Raw genomic sequence first — 19,996 nt, forward strand, 5'->3', positions numbered from 1 at the left:
TTTGATCTTGGATAGAACCATGTATTTGCATTTCAGCGGCTGGAAGTTTAGGTCCCATCTTACGCCATAGGACGAAACATTGTCCAGGGTGACCTGCATGGTCGTATATAAACGCTCAAAGTTCCGACCGCATATCCAGGCGGCGATATCATCTGCTTGTTCCCCTTGGTCGACCGCCCTGGGACCTACCAAGGGAATCCCATCCAGCATGATTCTGAAGAGGAGCGGACTTACCAAGCTGCCCTGAGGGACGCCCTGCTTAACCGTAAAAGGTGCCGATATCTCTCTGTTGACTCTCACTTGCGAGGTATGACCTGTTAAGAAGCTTTCCACCCAGCTGAGAAGGTTGCCCTCGAGGCTGCAACGTTGGAGCTAATAGAGGAGCGCTTGGTGATGAACACCGCCGAAGGCGTCTTATAGATCCAGGAACACAGCTAGACAAAATTGGTTGGTTGCTAGGGCGCACTGTGCCGTCGTAGTCAACCGGAAAGCATTATTCGTCGCCCGCCGACCCTTCCGGAAACCCGATTGGTCTTGGGGGAGAACATGATTTTCTCCAGGAACCAAACCAGACGGTCCAGTACAGTTTCTCATAAAGTTTTCCCAGGTTCAGGAGGAGAGAGATATCTCTGTATGAATCAGCAGAAGTAGGGGACTTACCCGGCTTGAAGATCGGATGGAGGGTGGCTTGCTTCCACCTCACCAGCTTGATGCTCGCCTCCCACAGGCTGTTGTAGAAAAACCGAAGTGCTGTGCGGAACGCCGGAGTAGTATTTTTGATAATAAGGTTAGAAATGTTGTCCACGCCCAGAGCCGTATTGCGTAACCCGGAGAGGACCCCATATTGTTCCTCTGCCGAGAATGGGCCATTGGCGAGGGATGTATGTCAGCGCCAGCTGAGGATGCCATACACTCCACAACCTTTTTCTGGTTAGTGAGTATTTCAGCCCCATTATGGAGCGTTAGGAGCTTCATGGGGTGGATCCCTGTTTTGAACCACCTAACCTTGAGGCCGGAGCGAGTGTGCATGTAGCCTGTCGCAATAGGCCCTCAAACAAGCACGCTTCTTGTCACTAATCAGTAGTTTATAGACAGCCTTCTCCTTATGTAAGCAACCTGGTCCAACATGATGCCCGACCGCTGGGCCCTGCGACGGGTCTGACGGACTTCCTTGGTCTTGTTAGAATAGCGTTCATCCCACCATGGAGGCTGACGAGGAGACGATCCTCCCCCACCCTTTTTGATAGGAATCGCAGCCAGGGCCGTCTGGCGGAGAAGATTTTCCGCAGAGTATCCAAATAACGGAGCGTCCTCCAGTGTGTCATCCAAAAGGATTCTAAAATGTTTCCAGTTGACCGCTGGATAGTGCCAATGAATACCACTTGCCATATAACTTGTAGTGTGTGCTGGGTTGCCTATAAAAATAGGGAGATGATCATTTGTTCCTCGGTTAAAGACTGTCCAGGGGAGGGAGTGAGCGAATGTGGAGCTTACGAAAGTCAGATCAAGGGCAGCCTCCGGGCCCCGAGTTGTGCGGCGGGTGGCGTCTCCAGTGTTGAGGAGGACCAGACGGTCCTGGGCTTCTAGCTAACTCTGGATGAGGTGGCCTTGCTGATCCGTATGACTACTACCCCAGAGTGTGTTGTGGGCGTTGACAGCGCCTAGGATAATAGCTGGTGTGTCAACTCCTAGGAGAAGATCGTCGAAAAATTGTCTGGAGGCTACACCACCCGAGTCATTGATGTTAAAAAGCGTAATCCAGCCAGTGGTAAATCGGATCTTAAGAGCCAGCACTTCCATCCCGACACATCCTGGGGAAGGAAGCTGTACCGTCGGAAGAGACCTAGCAACCAGAATCCCAACGCCACCTCTGGTGCCTTTCGTCGCGGGTGGGAGAGAAACGCGGTCCGCGCGGAACACATAATAAAATCCAAATTTAACTCCACTCGAGCCGGTTTTTTTCGAAGAATAAGATAGATTCACACGAGATTCCGTGATTCACACGAGATTCCGTGATTCACATGAGATTCCGTGATTCACATGAGATTCCGTGATTCACACGAGATTCCGTGATTCACACGAGATTCCGTGATTCACACGAGATTCCGTGATTCGCACGAGATTCCGTGATCCACACGAGATTTCGTGATTCACACGAGATTCCGTGATTCGCACGAGATTCCGTGATTCACACGAGATTCCGTGATTCACACGAGATTCCGTGATTCGTATGTGATTCATCGATTCGAGTAGGATTCCAAGATTCCGAAGATTCGAATATTCTAGAGATTCCTGATTAGATTCCTAACGTTGTTATTTAATATTTTATGAATCGAATCATTAATCTAAATTAAGTTAACACTACAGTTACCATGGTAATTATGATGTTCATTTTCTCGGATTAACTGGGTAAACTCTATTGACTACGTGCGAAGCAGTTATTTCGAATCTAGGGTACGAGGTTTATTTTATCTTTGATACGAGCTAAAGAACAGATTACGAAGGACGCTCGAGGAATTTTTCAGTGTTTCCGACGACATATTTTTCGCTACGGAGTTCATAGTGACGTAATTTACGTCATTTTCCGCGAACAAGGTAAATTCTTATGGTAGCGATGTGTAGAGTGTCGTTAAATTGACATTTGTTATGATACCCAAAAAGGTAAACGCTTCTAGCGAGAATAATACGCCAATTACAAACTATCACGACGAGACAAGCCGTGCGTATTAGGCCTTATGACTAATGAAGTCCACCAAAAAACCAATTTGATGGAAAACAATGAACTGACACAATTATACGTAAAATGTAATTACAAACTTATGATTAAACGATTTGAACCAATTCTAACAAATAAATGATCATGAACTAACTTATTTCAAAATCAGATTTTAATTTTCTGGCAATCATTGGAATGACGGAGTAAATTCGCATGGATTCCTAAACAATGACGCAAAAAATTAGTGTCATTTTCAATAAACTTTAAAATAAAGGAGCTTCTGAAAGCCGAAATGGAAAATAAATTTGACCTTCACGACGCAAGAAAGATAGGTCATTCTCGAAACGTCTTCCGAAGTAATTTGCCTGTCCGTCTCCATGCCAAAGATCTCGTCCAGTTCTTCGTGGATCTTGTTTTGCACCTCGGGGTGATGGCCGATCAGAAACAGCGCTCCAGATGCGGCCACGGCCGTCGTTTCGTACCCCTGGAAACAGTGTACAAGGATAAACATTTCACGTGCTTAAGCCCTATTATGTTTTTGCCGTTGCGGTTTCAAAATAACGGTACCTTCACACTGCGTGAATTTGATCGTGCAACTCGTCTGGCAACCCTGTTAACAGTTTATTGCATAGTGTGCCTTGCTTGCCCCTTTTTATCATTGTAACGTTTTTATAACTAACAACTTATCGAAGTGCCAAACAAAAAGCAATTTGAAGAACTTAATAGGTGTTTCAATGAAAAATTGCCCCCCTACTAAAGCGTGGTAGGAAAATACAGACATAAGGCGACTGAACTGCGCGTGCGTCTTTGACGTTTCAAGGGATGAGGTTGTACCGACGCCTGAGAGCAAAATCCATGTAACTATATACACAAATCTTAAAAGGATACATGGATTTTGCTCTCAGGCCACGCGGCGTCGGAGCTTGAATTAATAATAGAAGCCAGGTCTTTCCTGTGTTTACTATTTACATGTTTTAAAGTCCAAAAGGTAAAAATATTTTTTATTTAATGACTAATAACTTACGTGATTTCGAGATACGAAACGTATTCTCCTAACCCACTCATCTCTTATCATATTTTCTTTAGGAAACTAGTGAAAGCTTATATTTTTTGAAGTTATTGTATTGCTAAAACAATTTGGAATACAACAAGTAATACCTATCGGTCTCTTTTGTTTTTATCCATATTAAAAACAAACTTAATCGCCTAACAATAATAAAAACGCTAGGCCTAGGCACTTCGACTGCTTTGTAGAGTAAGTAAACTACGACAAAGTCACGATATTATCGCCTGGTAGCCCTGGCAAAAATACGAAAGAATAAAAATCCAAAGACTAAATAGGAGTTTAGAGTGGTATGTCCCGTTGCCTAACGTATAACACCTCCATGTCGGAAAAGCAGTCATATTTTTTATTGAAACACCTATTGCCTAAATTAATGACATTATTCCGCAATCTGGTGAATAATCAAAAACTAACAGAAATATGACTTTTCGATCATTTTCGTTGCAGTGTGCGTAGATTAGCGCTTCCAATCGCTAACTGATCTGGTAATTCAGGTAGTAATTTTCAGATACCTAAAAGTAACCAGCTAGTCAGTTCAGATAAATCATTTATATTCCTTTCACCCAACAATCTGATTTCAAATGTATCTGTTCAATTGTGTTAAGTATATATCTGGCCTATTCATCTACATGTATAATAAATATCGCCAGAAATTAGCTGAACAGTTATCTGAAATCTACATGTAGTATACATACAATTTCGTAAGGAACTTGATTGAGGGGTAAGTAAAATCGATAACTACCTGGCATTTAAAAAACTGCTCACGTTCTGTCTTTCGGATTACGTTGAATTCAAATAATTAGTTTCGGTTTTAAGCTATCTGGTTGGCATCTTGACCAGTATCAACTGATCTGATAAAATTGGAGCGTTCACGCGGATTGCATGTTATCTGATCTATCGTAATGTTGTCTAACATAAACCGAATTTACCGAAAGAAATTCCCTAAATCTTTCCAGATGGCGGTAACAGTCTGAAACGTAAATATTTTTAATTTTAAAATATTATTTTGGTTAAAAATAAAAACAAAAAAAAATTAACCATGAAGTATCTTGGCTTTTAAAATACTGTTGTTTTTATGATTAAATTCTTACGCCATGGTTTTTTCAAACATTTAAAATTAATGATTATTTTGGTTACTTTTCATTTCGAATTTTCTACGAAGTTGACTTTCGTTTATAGTTTTTACATAAAACAAATGCTTAACAATAGTGCTAGAAGTATTTTTTTTAATTATTTATTCTTTACCCGCCCAAAGGGTTTAAATTGGCGCCATCTAGTGTAAGTAAAAGCATTAAATGTAACCTCTAAGGGCTCCCAATAGATGTTTGTTTCCCTGTACGATATTTGTTCCAGTCGACAAATATTACGTAGTGTGAACGTAGCTTTAGACTGCAGAAATAAAATATTTGAATATCTTAATCCTACCGCCGTGATGACTGTGAAAGCTTCGCCGTAGATTTCTTTGTCCGTGAATGAGCCTTTGTTGATCATTTGCTGATGGAGTAGAGCTTCGATCAGACACGGCCGTTCCGAGCAATCCTCGTAAATCTCGCCAGACTTGGTGCGATCGATTCGGTCCATAACCACTTTTCTCCGCTCATTCAGCGCCTAAGGAAAATACCGTATCTTCTTCAAAATTGGGTCAGTATTAATATACCCGCGCACCTGGGATATCAATCATCCTACATCGACCAGAACCATGCCAACCACGGGGGCAGCGGGGGCGATTTGCCCCAGCTACTTTTTCAAAGGGCAGACTTGGCGCAGAGTTGTAGTTCACTTAGGATGCCATAAGTCTATCATAAGGTCCCCATAAGTAAAGGTCTAGCATAGAGCCCCATGCTTACGGCATTGTCCATGCGAGAGGAAAATTATCGTAAGACAGTAGGGAATGAGGAACATTTTTTCAAAATTTCTACATCTTAAATATTAGGCCAAAACTATTCGCTAGCTTTGGGATGAAAAGAGTACACCATTTACCCCAAACTACCAACTTCTTCCATAGAATAACCGCTAAACTGTATTTTGAAGTTGCTCGCTATTTGCTAAAAATTACTTCAAAACTAGCGAATAGTTGTCGCCTAGTATCTTACTTGGTAGAGCAGCCACGCTCGGGTTGATAAATTCCACACAAAAAGCGTCGAAATCTCAAATTTGAAAAATAAATACCTTCAGAAACGCAACTCTTATTTCTAACAGCCGGTTTTAGGTTCTGATTAATCATTTTGCAAAGATAAGTGTTAATTTTAAGTTTTAAAGCGATAAAATTGTGAATAAGTCTTGCCGTGGTTATAAATTTAAAAACGTTTGCGCACGGCTTGTACGTTTGATTAATGCATTTCGCGAAATTTATTTCAGAAACGCATAGTTGAGGACGTAGCCACTAGGAGGTGCAGATTTTATAACGGGTATGTGATCGTCCAAAATTTGGTCTTATGAGGATACTCATAAGGGCGGACTCTTACTGTGTGCTAGTTTAGTTTACCTGACAGGTTGACCAAACATGCGACACCGTTGTATTTGGTTTTCTATATCTCTGAATTGTTTCGGACGCAGCCTATTTAACAAGGTATGTTCTTATAATATTGTTTTGCCCCTACTCTCGCAAAACGTTGACACACCCCTAACATCGACCCAAAAGTGGCATAATTACCAAAAGTGTGTTAATCTAATCGATTTTGACTAGATTTTGCAATGAATGTTACACGCAAAGGAAGAGATGGGAGGGGGAGAAGGGAGGGAATGCTGTTTTAAAGGTGAAATAGTGTCGCCCAGTGAGAGTTTCGATTACTAAGGAAGCACTTTAGACGGTTAATTGTTTTATTGATTTTTTAGCCACTCGACGGAAACGCTACCGCCATCTATCTACGTTTTAATACCAAACACCAAAGAACAAACCAGGAAAGCGTGCATCGTTAATGCCAGCCTAGCCTGCTATGTGGTCTAGCAGCATTCAGTAAATCTTTAGCCATTGGAAAGTTAAGGAATTTGCACACTTTTGGTAATTACATCACTTTTGATCATCGGTAGTCTTATCATAATACCACACGAATGACCAACAGCCATGACCAGCAAGATAACCCTACCGCTGACAGTGGCACCTTGACGCGAGCGAAAGGCGCAGCAATGAGACAACCACTCCCAACTTCGCGCAAAGCCTTGGGAATAATGAAAGATAGCACCACCGACAAACACCCAACACACAAAAGAACGGGAGTCAAACCCCGGAAGTGAAGGTACCAATAGGCGGACAACTGGCACACTGCGTCCTCACACAGCCGGAGTATGGTAACCCACTCCATAAGAGCGCCGGCAATGCCAAGTTGGACCCAGTGCGCCATCGCGCTTATGGCTTACAACTTAAAAATGCCGGACCCCAACACCCCGGTATATCCTCCAGTTATGGCGCCCCTTGGGACGTTAAGCGCCCTTTTGTTTAAAATAGAAATACTTTACTCTTGGACGAATTAACTAATGCACTCGAATCTAAATTGTTTTTTTTAGAGCAGCGCCACGGTGTCCGTTATTGGAATGATTTCCACCAACGCGATATTGTGTTTATCTCGTTGGAGCATTGTTCTTCTGCGAATATAACTTGGAGGAATTTCTCAATATGTTTTGAAAAAGGCAATAAGCCTATATATATTAATACAATATTTAATATTGATTCGGGTCCTTAGTTTATTCGTCCAAGGTTATATGTTTTCAAATGACCCAAAAAAAATTTTGTTATTTTATTAAATAATATTGTCTTCTAGAGGCTTTTTGTGAAGAATTTGAGGCCTACATGATATTTTTTTAAAACAATTTCTGTATTTGATTAGTTTTAACAAGTATATTTCCGGGTTAGCAGAGAATATGCAGCAGCCGGACATCTCGCTTCTAGCTACTACCTAAAATCCACAAACCTCACAACCCGGGTCGTCCAATTGTCTACGCCTGTTCCTGTCCTACGGAGTACATTTCGAGTTTCTTGGATAGTGAAATGCAGTCGCTTGTGACCTCTCTTCCGAGTTACATTAAAGACACAAGTGATGCTCTCCGCCGTTTCTCTTCTTTCTCCTTTACATGTACTAACAGGTGGTTAATTTCTATGGATATTAAATCTTTGTACACGGTGATTCCTCACGCTCATGGTCTTCGTACCCTCCAACACTTTTTGCACAAACGGACCGACAAGTACCTTCCCACCGATCCCCTCGTTCGTCTCGCTGAACTGGTGTTGACGCTGAACGCTTTCTCTTTTGACGGCAAGTTCTACAGGTTAGCGGTGTTGCTATGGGTACTAAGATGGGACCAAGTTACGCGAATTTGTTCGTTGGCTGGGCTGAGGAGCAATTCTTTTCAGGTTACGCTGGCCCTACTCTGGATTTACATGGTCGTTTCATCGATGACGTCTTGACCTAGAAACATTCCTCGCATCATTTTGCGCCATGCATCCTACCCTGGAGTTCACGGTTGAAGTCTCCGAGAAAATTATCAACTTCTTGGTTTTGTGTATTTCGGTTTCCGGTGATGGCGTGTCCACTACGTTATATCGCAAGCCAACTGACTCTCGTTCATACCTTTTGCCGACATCTTCTCATCCTCGGCACACCACTAATTCAATTCCAATTTCCCAGTTTCTTCGCTTAAGCAGAATTTGCTCTTCAGATAATGACTTCAACAACAAGGCCATCGAAATGCGCGATTGTTTTTCGGCAAGAGGTTACTCTACCAAGGTTCTACAGCTTGCTCTTACCAAGGCCTCTTCTGTTACAACTTTCTGTTTTTCCTGTAGGATAACAAAGTTATTATCTATCACACTAGATGGCGACCCCTTCTCTGTAAACGCTATATATATATATATATATATATATATATATATATATATATATCTATATATATATATATATATCTATATATATATCTATATATCTATATATATATCTATATATATATATATATATCTATATATATATATATCTATATATATATATATATATATATATCTATATATCTATATATATATATATATATATATCTATATATCTATATATATATATATATATATATATATATATATATATATCTATATATATATATCTATATATCTATATATATATATATATATATATCTATATATATATATATATATATATATTTTGTCTATACGTGGAATTTGAACTCTGTTGTTTTTCTTTTGTATTTTTTAGTAGACAATAAAACTCTGCGAGGAAAGAGCTTCTCTCTTTCCATAATAATATTTTCTCGTTTCATTTTCGGTTTAGTTACAGTTACAATTAATTTCCAATAGGTTATGGGCCTATTATGCTTTTAATTGCGTTATTAAGAAACGAAAGGACGATGCTGGGATGAGTTCACATTGTTCAAAGTTACTAGCCAGCCCAGCGGTAACGATTGGTACATTGATTTCGGCGCTACGTGTCATATGACAAATGACAAATCATTTTTTACACAACTGGACGAAACTTTTAAAAGGTAACGGTAAACTACGTTGTGTTCTCAAGAACGGTACAGAAACTACAGCGGAAGTCCAAGACGTTTTATACGTACCGCAGCTAACTGCTAGTTTATTATCCGTGCGCAAATTAGTGAAAAATGGGCTAAAAATAATTTTTGTTGGAGAGAATTGCAAGTTTATTCAACTGGATGGAAAAATTATCGCAACCGCAACTTGCGATGGAGATTTACACAAATTAGATCAACCAATAGAAGCTGTCTTGACGTGCAATGCGACAATGAAGACTTGTATTCATCTTTCGCATCGAAGAATGGGACACCGTGACCCAGATGCTGTTACGCAACTCGTTAAGAAACAGCTTGGAAATGGGATAAAATTATCAAATTGTGGGGAGTCAAGCATATGCGAAACCTGTTTAGAGGGAAAGATCGGAATCCGAATTCATATTAGATCTGATCCACACGGATTTATGCGGACCGATGCAAACAGTCACTCCAAGCGGGAAGAAGTACATTCTTACTTTAATTGACGATCACAGTCGATACACCATCGTGTCACTTCTCAAGACGAAAGATGAAGTTGCTGAGCACATTCGAAGTTTCGTGCGACTTTGCGAAACAAAATATTCTCGCAAGCCGAAGAAATTCCGTTCCGATCCAGGTGGAGAGTATCTCAATAGAGAAGTAAAGACGTTTCTAAAGAAAGAAGGAATTGAATGGGAATTAACTGCCCCATAAACGCCACAACAAAATGGCGTGGCTGAACGAAAGAACCGCACTTAAACTGAAATGGCGCGATGCATGCTTACAGATGCAAAGCTTCCAAATCGCTATTGGGGCGAAGCTGCAATCACCGCCTGCTACTTACAAAATCGGTTGCCTAGCAGAACGATCGAGAAAACGCCTTATGAACACTGGTATGGTAAAGCACCTGAATTAAGTCATATTCGAACCTTCGGTTGCGTAGCCTTCGCTCACATTCCTGATGAAAAACGTCGGAAACTCGACGGCAAAGCGAACAAATTGACTTTCGTTGGTTACGAGGATGGCTCAAAGGCTTACAGATTAGTTGACACGAAGACCGATCTCATCACAATAAGTAGAGATATCAAGTTCGTGGTAGAATATTGTAGTTCAGAACAAACTAAACGTGACAAAGAAGAGTGCTGGTTACCTTTAAAGAATGAGGTGAAAGATCAAAAGGAGCTAGCAAGCGACCATGAAACCGAAAGCATCGATACGAGTGAGTCGGAAGATGACGCTGTAAGGAACCAAGACAAAAGAAGCTCTGCAAGGGTGAACAAAGGGAAGCCCCCGACTCGATTAATTGAAACCATGATTGCATGCAAGATTGATGCAACAACCGATGACCCCTGTAGTATCGATGAAGCTATATCCGGTCCTAAACAGGCAGAATGGAGGGCAGCAATGACTGAGGAACTCAGGTCCCTAGAAGCTACCAAGACATGGACTCTTACGGAACTACCACCCAACAAGAAGGCCAGCGGGTGTAAATGGTTGTTCAAAACAAAAAGAGATGCGAAAGGAAAGTTCAGTCGGTACAGGGCTCGTCTATTCGCACAGGGATTTTCTCAAAAATTTGGTTCAGATTATGATGAAGTTTTCGCGCCTGTCGGTAAACAAGCAACTTTTCGCGCGCTACTCACCGTACGTGCTGGACATAGAAAGTTGAAAGTACGTCACTACAGCATTTCTTAATGGTAAACTAGAAGAGGAACTTTATATGAAACAACCACCGGGGTTCGCTACAAAAGAAACCGAGCATTTAGTGTGTAAATTACACAGAAGCATTTAAGGTTTGAAACAATCAGCTCGTGTTTGGAATGAAGAATTGAATGATGCTCTCGAAAAAAACGGGTTTAGGAGAGGGACTGCTGACAAATGTCTGTACACCAAGAAAGTTGAAAATGAATGGTGTTACGTGTTCGTGTACGTAGACGACATTATTGCAGTCGGGTCAGACATAGGCCTATTCATAGATAATTTTTCTAGCTTGTTGACGGAACATTTTTCAATAACAGATCTCGGAGAACTTCAATTATACTTAGGTCAAGAAATAAAACGCGATGCAGATGGACAATTTATCATTCACCAGTCCGGATACATTTCACGCATTCTCAAACGCTTTGGGATGCAAGACGCAAAACCCACGAAAACACCAATGGATACCGGATATATTAAAATGAAAACAGAAGAAAAAGGTGAAAATATGCCTAATAATGATATGTACCGCCAAGCCATCGGCTGCTTACTATATGTAGCTACCTGCACTCGTCCCGACATTGCAGCTGCAGTATCGATTTTAAGTCGAAATATTTCAGATCCAATGCAAATGGATTGGATTGCGCTAAAGCGTGTCTTACGATGTTTAAAAGGAACTCAGGATCTGAAACTGAAACTGGGATCTGAGACAACCCAAGGAAATACACTAACCGGATTCGTAGATGCGGACTGGGCCGGAGATGTGAATGACCGAAAATCAAATTCTGGATTGATTTTTCAATGGCTGGGCGGAACTACGTATAAGTTGGGCAAGCCGTAAACAAACGATTGTCGCTCTCTGATCAACTGAAGCGGAGTATGTGGCACTCGCTGAAACGTGTCGTGAAGCACTTTGGCTTAAAAGGTTGCTCGAAGACGATTTACAACAAGAAGTGCTACAAATCAAGATATTTGAGGACAATCAAAGTTGTCTAAAAATGATCAAAAACGATGGTGTAACTCAGCGAACGAAGCATATAGATACGCGACATCATTTTGTTAAAGATTTAAAAAAGGTATTTGATTTCGAATATTGTCCAACGGAAACAATGCTGGCAGATTTGTTAACCAAACCACTGGAAAAACTAAAGACGCAAGAATTAACATCGTTGATTGGACTATGTAAATAGACATCGAACGGGAACTTTGAGAGAGGGTGTAGGATAGCAAAGTTATTATCTATCACACTAGATGGCGACCCCTTCTCTATAAACGCTATATTGTCTATACGTGGAATTTGAACTCTGTTGTTTTTCTTTTGTATATTTTTAGTAGACAATAAAACTGTGCTTCTCTCTTTCCATAATAATATTTTATCGTTTCATTTTCAGTTTAGTTACAGTTACAATTAATTTCCAATATTTCCCGCCCGCGTTCGACATTGCTCGGTTGTCGTCTTTTTCGAACGAGGACGGTTTTTTAGTTGTCGGGTAGGGGTTTGTTCGCAAGCATTTGATGTTTGGTTCCCTCGCCTCTCGTCTTTCTTCCGTCGATTTTTTCCCCTTTAATTGTTCATCAAACTTATGGCGAACATTCTCCTTTTAAGACATAAGTATATGTATTTGTACCCCGCTGCTCCGCCTTAAGCACTACAGCGGCCACCAAAACAACCAGCCCCGGACAAAAGTGCGCTTTGCGAAACAACGTTCGGCCAGTGAGACAGCCATTTTGACCGCCTCACATATAGCAAACAAACGCCCTCATCACGGCCCAACAAAAGGCGACACCATGGGCTGCCCGAGACCCACCCTCGCACAGCTGAGGACTAGAGTGGCTTCCTCTTCCACTGCAAACTACCCTCCTTAGTAGGTCACAGAATGACGAGTGTGGAACACCCATGAGGTTCCAGTGACCCAGCGCCCCGATCACATGACCTTGAGAGCCGGGTATGGAGCCCCCCACAGGCTCCAGTGACCCCATCACACCACTAGATAGGGACAGTGGGAACTCCTTTTAAGACAGTCCATTTTAGCTTTTCTAGTCCCCCTCCCCCCTTTTTGTCGCGTGTTTGTTTTCTCCTTTTGTTGTCGCGTGTTATCGTCACGCGCCTCGAGTCTTTAATATTTTTAAACATTTTCAAATTGTCGGTTACTCTTAATTAAGTTTTTCGCCTTGAAGGCCTATCGGCCGAAGTACCGCATATTTTTCCCCAATAAAGCTTAGTTTTCTCCCCACTTCTTGGTCTCTTTACTTGTTCGCGTTTTTACTCCTCACTCTCTAGACCATTGGTGGTTCTCGTGTTTTTGCTCTATAGTTGCTATTCTTTGTTAAAGGCCGACTACATATATCTTCGGTTTACTCTGTATTTAACTGGAAGTACATGTAGGCTGACTGCAATACACGTGTGCCATGCAGTCAGCCTACTTCCACTGAAAAGATAGAGTTAACCAAAGATTTATGTAGTCGGCCTTAAACCAGATTTTAAAATTAAATAGAAATAACTATGTAAAAAATGAAACGTAATTTGGTTTTGCCTTATGTAAGCCTCAAAAACGATAATAAATAGCTTCGATTTTTTATAGATAGGAGTGTTCGGCGCCCCCTACATAAAAGACAGCTAAGCGCCCGGTTCAAAATTAACCGCCTGAACTCCTTAAACGCAGGTACAAGGAAAAATAGTTTTTCCGCACGAAATAGCTCGTTCATTTTCAGTGATCAGCTTTCGAGAAACTGCCATAGATGGCGCTACAATTAACACTAAAGTGCTGTATAGGTAACTCACTTCTCGATAGTAATTCCTGAGATCCGTCACGGTATTTTGCAATTCTTTTCCTACTTTGGTCAGGGGTGTCAAAAATGCCATGTCCATTTTAAGCCAGACGTCGAACATACTCTCAACCCACATTTCCAGAAAACTGTCAAATACGAAACACAATAATTACGACCTTATTCGTGACCAAAAGTAACATAATAACTCGTAAGTACGCCTTTAATGTATTTTTTAACGAAACTTTGTTCGCGGCAAGAAAATTACGTCAATTCCGACAACGTGACGAAACCGCGTCATTAACTTTGCAGATGGGAAACGGAAGTTAGTTAATCGGATTTGGAAAACGCCCAGAATTCATCGCGAGTTTCAGGCTTTGATTGCGAATGACATTTGAAAATAAACAGAATACTTTTTAACCGATGGTTAGGTTTGTACGAATTAAAACTATGTTAAAAACTCAAAGATGAATTAAGGGTATATAGTAAATTTACTATATTTAAGGCCTACAGGAATAATTATTTCGAAAACAATGCTAGCCACTTTTTAAGTTAATCACATAAGATTGTTTCTATAGTGATGTATAAAAAAATAAAATTTTGGTTCCAATATCAAAATTTTCCAAAAGGGAAATTTCATCTCCGTGGACTAGCATTACTGAGACTACCAAGCAAATTAAAGGTGATGTAACCCTTCAGGTTCACCTTCCCCCGCATACCTACATTATTTTGTTTGTCTGTTGGTCATTGTGTTATTTACTTATTTTATTTTCTATTCCCTGCTCTCTTAACCAATATTTAATAAGCCTTCGAAGAGTGGAAACGAACTGGTCTTGATCATTTTGCTGTATGTCCTAATTAAGCTATTTACTGATAGTTATTCCTAAATATCCCTTAAGTTCAATATATCAGACGTCTTAAAATTCGAAAGTCTAGTAAATAAAACCCATCCCACACAATTTAAATTATTTAAAATTAACGTTATCTTAAAACTTAAATAACTTTTGAAAGCCACATGAGAAAAGAATGTATTTTATACTGATCATTGCAATTGTTCTACCCTCGTTTTACAATGTAAAATTATAAAATTAAGTTAATTAATTAAACAATTATCTTAACTTAAATTAAAAATTAAATCCCTGCTTTCAGAAAGGCTATAACTAAATCCCTCGCATGATATTGCTAATGAAAGTGTTTTTCTGTCTGTCATATAACACGAGGTATGCGTGGGACAAAGGACAAGACCAGGTAAAGATACTCCAACAAAAAGCGTGATTTTCCAATGCTTCATCCTGCAAGGTCAAAGGTGCGCCCAGACGTTCCCGATACGAAAAGAAACTAAAAGTAACATCCAGACCACCTACGCCCCGCAACCACGTAGAGCCAACAACGAACGAAATTCGTGTGTGTGTGTGTGTGTGTGTGTGTGTGTGTGTGTGTGTGTGTGTGTGTGTGTGTGTCTGTGTGTCTGTGTGTCTGTGTGTCTGTGTGTCTGTGTGTCTGTGTGTATGTGTGTCTGTGTGTCTGTGTGTGTGTGTGTGTGTGTGTGTGTGCGCGTGTGCGCGTGTGCGCGCGTGCGCGTGTGCGTGTGTGCGTGCGTGTGTGCGTGTGTGCGTGCGTGTGCGCGTGTGCGCGTGTGCGCGCGTGTGTGTGTGTGTGTGTGTTTGTGTCTTGACGATTAAGCTTGTAAGAAGTTCGTTGTCGTCATCCGGACATCCGCGCCGTAACACGAGTCGAACTGTCATCGCGAAAAAGGAATATCCCATTGAAACCCTCCGAGGAAATGCTTGTGTGTGTGAGTGTGTCTTGATGGTTAAGCTTGTAAGAAGTTCGTCGTCGTCATCAGGACATCCGCGCCGTAACACGAGACGAACTGTCATCGCGAAAAAGGAATATCCCACTGAAACCCTCCGAGGAAATGCTTGTGTGTGTGAGTGTGTCTTGACGGTTAAGCTTGTAAGAAGTTCGTCGTCGTCATCCGGACATCCGCGCCGTAACACGAGACGAACTGTCATCGCGAAAAAGGAATATCCCACTGAAACCCTCCGAGGAAATGCTTGTGTGTGTGAGTGTGTCTTGACGGTTAAGCTTGTAAGAAGTTCGTCGTCGTCATCAGGACATCCGCGCCGTAACACGAGACGAACTGTCATCGCGAAAAAGGAATATCCCACTGAAACCCTCCGAGGAAATGCTTGTGTGTGTGAGTGTGTCTTGACGGTTAAGCTTGTAAGAAGTTCGTCGTTGTCATCAGGACATCCGCGCCGTAACACGAGACGAACTGTCATCGCGAAACAAGAATATACTGCCGAAACCCTCCAAGGAAATGCTTGTGTGTGTGTGTGTCCGTCAAGCTAAGCTTGTAAGAAGTTCATCGTCGTCATCCGGACATCCGCGCCTTAACACGAGAACAATTGTCATCGCGAAAAAAGAATATCCCGCCGAAAACCTCTATGACGGCTACGTCGCTCTTAAAGGGAATATAACTTCCGGTATTCGGTGTGGAACACCAACGTTTGCAGCTTTGGCCGTAGAAATTTTTGGCACCTTTGTAGAGAGTAATTTGAAAAATTGAAGGGGTCTTCCAATAAAGATTGCTTTGCAGGTTATATTCCCTTTAAGAATATTATTACGAAATTTGGATAGTATGAAATAATTCCAAAGTTATTTTGTGCATAATTAAAGAATAATAATTACCGTTTGGAAGATCGAATAAATTTCAAGTTTGGATTTTTTTGGGCATTTAAATTCATTCCATTAATTGTTTCTGTAACAAAAATGAGCGTTAATGAAATAGGAAATAAATGAAAGAATAAAATAAATACGTCACCCATCGAGACGTCGAACGAGCATAGATCAATGTAAGGCGATATTAATAAAGGTTGATTTTTGTCAACGGAAGCCAATATTTCGCATAAGACCGCCGCCTTTTCAGCCATGATGACCTGATATCGGTCCAACATTTTCCGGCTGAAATTTGGTCCGATGACTTTACGATGAAATTTCCACACCGAGTCCCCACTAATTCGAAAAAATTGTCGTCATTCAATTCTATTCATCGGGATTGTCTAATTTGCTGAATTTCTGGACGCCTGGTCCGCTGAATTTTGAAGGATTCCTCCTACATAGAAGCTACTATCTTATAAACCGTCTGGACAAAATTTACTAATTTGCTGAAGTGCTAAATTCCTGGACCAAAAAAATTTTACTTTATTTTCGAATAGTTTCCTTAATTTTCAAACCGTCTGGACCAAATTGACCAATTTGCTGAAGTGCTGAAATTCTGAACCCGAAAACTTTACTTTATTTTCAAACCATCTGGACAAAATTGACTAATTTGCTGAAATTCTGAATTTCTGGACCCGAAAATTTAGTTTTATTTTCAAACCGTCTGGACAAAATTGACTAATTTGCTGAAGTGCTGAATTTCTGGACCGAAAAATTTAACTTTATTTTCGAATAGTTTCTTTAGTTTTGAAACTGTCTAGTCTGGACCAAATTGACTAATTTGCTGAAGTGCTGAAATTCTGAACCCGAAAACTTTACTTTATTTTCAAACCGTCTGGACCAAATTGACTAATTTGCTGAAGTGCTGAATTTCTGGACCCGAAAATTAAAGAAACTATTCGCAAATAAAGTAAAATTTTCGGGTCCAGAAATTCAGCACTTCAGCCAATTAGTCAATTTGGTCCAGACGGTTTGAAAATTAACGAACCTATTCGAAAATAAAGTAAATTTTTGGGTCCAGAAATTCAGCACTTCAGCAAATTAGTCAATTTTGTCCAGACGGTTTCAAAATAAAACTAAATTTTCGGGTCCAGAAATTCAGAATTTCAGCAAATTAGTCAATTTTGTCCAGATGGTTTGAAAATAAAGTAAAGTTTTCGGGTTCAGAATTTCAGCACTTCAGAAAATTAGTCAATTTGGTCCAGACGGTATGAAAATTAAAGAAACTATTCGAAAATGAAGTAAAATTTTTCGGTCCAGAAAGTCAGTACTTCAGCCAATTAGTCAATTTTGTGCAGACGGTTTGAAAATAAAACTAAATTTTCGGGTCCAGAAATTCAGAATTTCAGCAAATTAGTCAATTTTGTCCAGATGGTTTGAAAATAAAGTAAAGTTTTCGGGTTCAGAATTTCAGCACTTCAGCCAATTAGTCAATTTGGTCCAGACGGTTTGAAAATTAACGAACCTATTCGAAAATAAAGTAAATTTTAGGGTCCAGAAATTCAGCACTTCAGCAAATTAGTCAATTTTGTCCAGACGGTTTATAAGATAGTAGCTTCTATCAAAAGTCTGATAGACTTTTGCTTCTATGTAGGAGGAATCGTTCAAAATTCAGCGGTCCAGACGTCCAGAAATTCAGCAAATTAGACAATCCCCATTTCATCGCCAAAACATTTAAAAGCTGTTTTATCTCGAGTAAAAACGACACTACGACGAGTGGACGCTAAAATTCCAGTTAGGCCTAATGCCTGTCATGAAACGTACTCTGAGGTGACGAGACCATTTCCAAACATCAATTTGCCGGTTTCGTAAATAGACGATTTTTTCAATTCATATTTATCGGACAAAATTACCTGAAACAAAAATATAAATTTTATTCACGACTGGCCGGAAACTACGGCTACGCCCTCTTTTGATTGCCGTAGGATAGGTTTAGCAGATGCTATTTGGAATTTTTACGCTATCCAATTGCGTATTAGAGGGCTATTGTGAGTGAAATAGAAACTATAGATCGTTAATATTTGCATTTATTTATCATTTTACCCTTTTTGCATTTCCTCCGTGGTAACGCAGAGCAATGGACTTTATTCCTATTTCCTCCAAGTGTCGGATTTTGGAATCTGGAAAGCTGACGATATTTGAACAGGTTTACATGCATTTTTTGCTCTAATTTATTTACTCCGAACATTTTAGGGTCATTGAGAAATAGCCAGTGGCCTAGCTAGGATGGATGACACCCAGGCCGGATATCATGGTGTGCTACTTACTAGAAAAAACGCATTATCACGAGTTTCATCGTTAATAACAGAGTAAAAGCTACCGATTTCTTAACTTCTTGGACAATGGTTTTCCTAGCTTAACTATAATTAATATAAATTAGTTCGTTACACCTGGGGCACACCCTTCCCCCCCGGTAGCTACGCCACTAAGAATATCAGCATTTGGTGTTAAAACACGATAAGTGCATGGAAACCCGGTTAAAATATCGTCTACTTCGCGAATTCCATTCATCAGCTTCCAAAATCCGCCCTTTGGAGGAAATAGGAATGACGTCCATTGCGACGCCCAGATTTAGGTATTTTTCTCTAATTTGACTGTAGCAGATGCTAGTTCACAGGTAGACATCCGAAGAGCATGTCGCCGCAGCACCACCACCACCTACACTTATTTCGGTTGATAAGAAATCTTTTCAACAAGCACTTGTTAAAGATAAGGAGTGCGCTAACTCCGAGTCTAGCTCCTTGCTAGGAACTAACGTAAATAACGAATGGCTCGTATGATTAATCCTATTTTGCCAATGATAATTAACGTGTTCACACGCTTTTTACTTATGTGAAATGTTATTACTCACCTCGGCTGTCTCGGGAGAATGGACGAGCACGACATCTGTGAAGAAGACCTTGATGTAAACCAGTCCTTCTTCGGAGAAGAGCACTGATAGTCCTTCGGCAGCGGCGAATATGTCTGAAATTTAAAATCATCAAATGCTCTTTACATTTTTAGTATTTCTGAAATAAAGTTATTTTTGCTCGATTAAAAGTAAACAAACCCGTCGCGGAGATTATAATTGGTTTAGAAGGACCTGCAACTGGGATCACGTGTGATTTAAAAAAATCCAATCTTTTGGGTTGCCTAGCTGGGGCGCGTCAAAATTGTAAGAAGAAATTCTTCTCTTGAGAAGAGTTCTTCGTGAAATTTTTCTCCCCGTGAGAACTCGCTGAAAAGCTTCAAATGTAAAAATGTTCTCCTAAAGATGGCGGCTTACGAGAATGCCAAATATAATGTCTATTTCCATGAACTACTAATTAATTGAAATCAGCCTAATAACTAACGGAGTTTGGGAAAAACTCCTAAACCTTACGAAATTAAGACAATAAATAATTTAATGTAGAATAAAGATACAAATCAAAGTATTCCTTTCTAGTAAAAATATTTTTTTTATGAGTTTACCTAATGCTTTGTAAAATGCCACGTTTAAGTGACTGTGCGAAAACACTGGTTCCGGTTAGTAAATACCAACGTTATTTAGCTTCTGACCATGA

The 19,996-nt window shown here is 40.3% G+C and overlaps 1 protein-coding gene across 3 annotated transcripts in view; it reads right to left on the reverse strand.

Moving 5' to 3' along the window:
* LOC149925437 (cytochrome P450 4V2-like) overlaps positions 1-19,996 on the reverse strand; it is a 42,472-nt gene that overhangs the window by 14,128 nt on the left and 8,348 nt on the right. For all 3 annotated transcript variants that reach the window (XM_090160184.1, XM_090160186.1, XM_090160185.1), the window contains 8 exons: positions 19,306-19,418; positions 18,219-18,307; positions 16,558-16,748; positions 16,425-16,494; positions 13,747-13,879; positions 5,205-5,387; positions 3,027-3,200; positions 2,871-2,937 (listed from right to left, as the gene is read on the reverse strand). In XM_090160184.1, the coding sequence (XP_090016310.1) occupies positions 2,871-2,937; positions 3,027-3,200; positions 5,205-5,387; positions 13,747-13,879; positions 16,425-16,494; positions 16,558-16,748; positions 18,219-18,307; positions 19,306-19,418 (1,020 nt within the window). The remainder of the gene's footprint in view (positions 1-2,870; positions 2,938-3,026; positions 3,201-5,204; positions 5,388-13,746; positions 13,880-16,424; positions 16,495-16,557; positions 16,749-18,218; positions 18,308-19,305; positions 19,419-19,996) is intronic.

The sequence above is a fragment of the Leiobunum rupestre genome, chromosome 10, assembly GCF_980474605.1.
Source record: "Leiobunum rupestre chromosome 10, qqLeiRupe1.1.hap1, whole genome shotgun sequence".
In the NCBI taxonomy this organism is placed as follows: domain Eukaryota; kingdom Metazoa; phylum Arthropoda; class Arachnida; order Opiliones; family Sclerosomatidae; genus Leiobunum; species Leiobunum rupestre.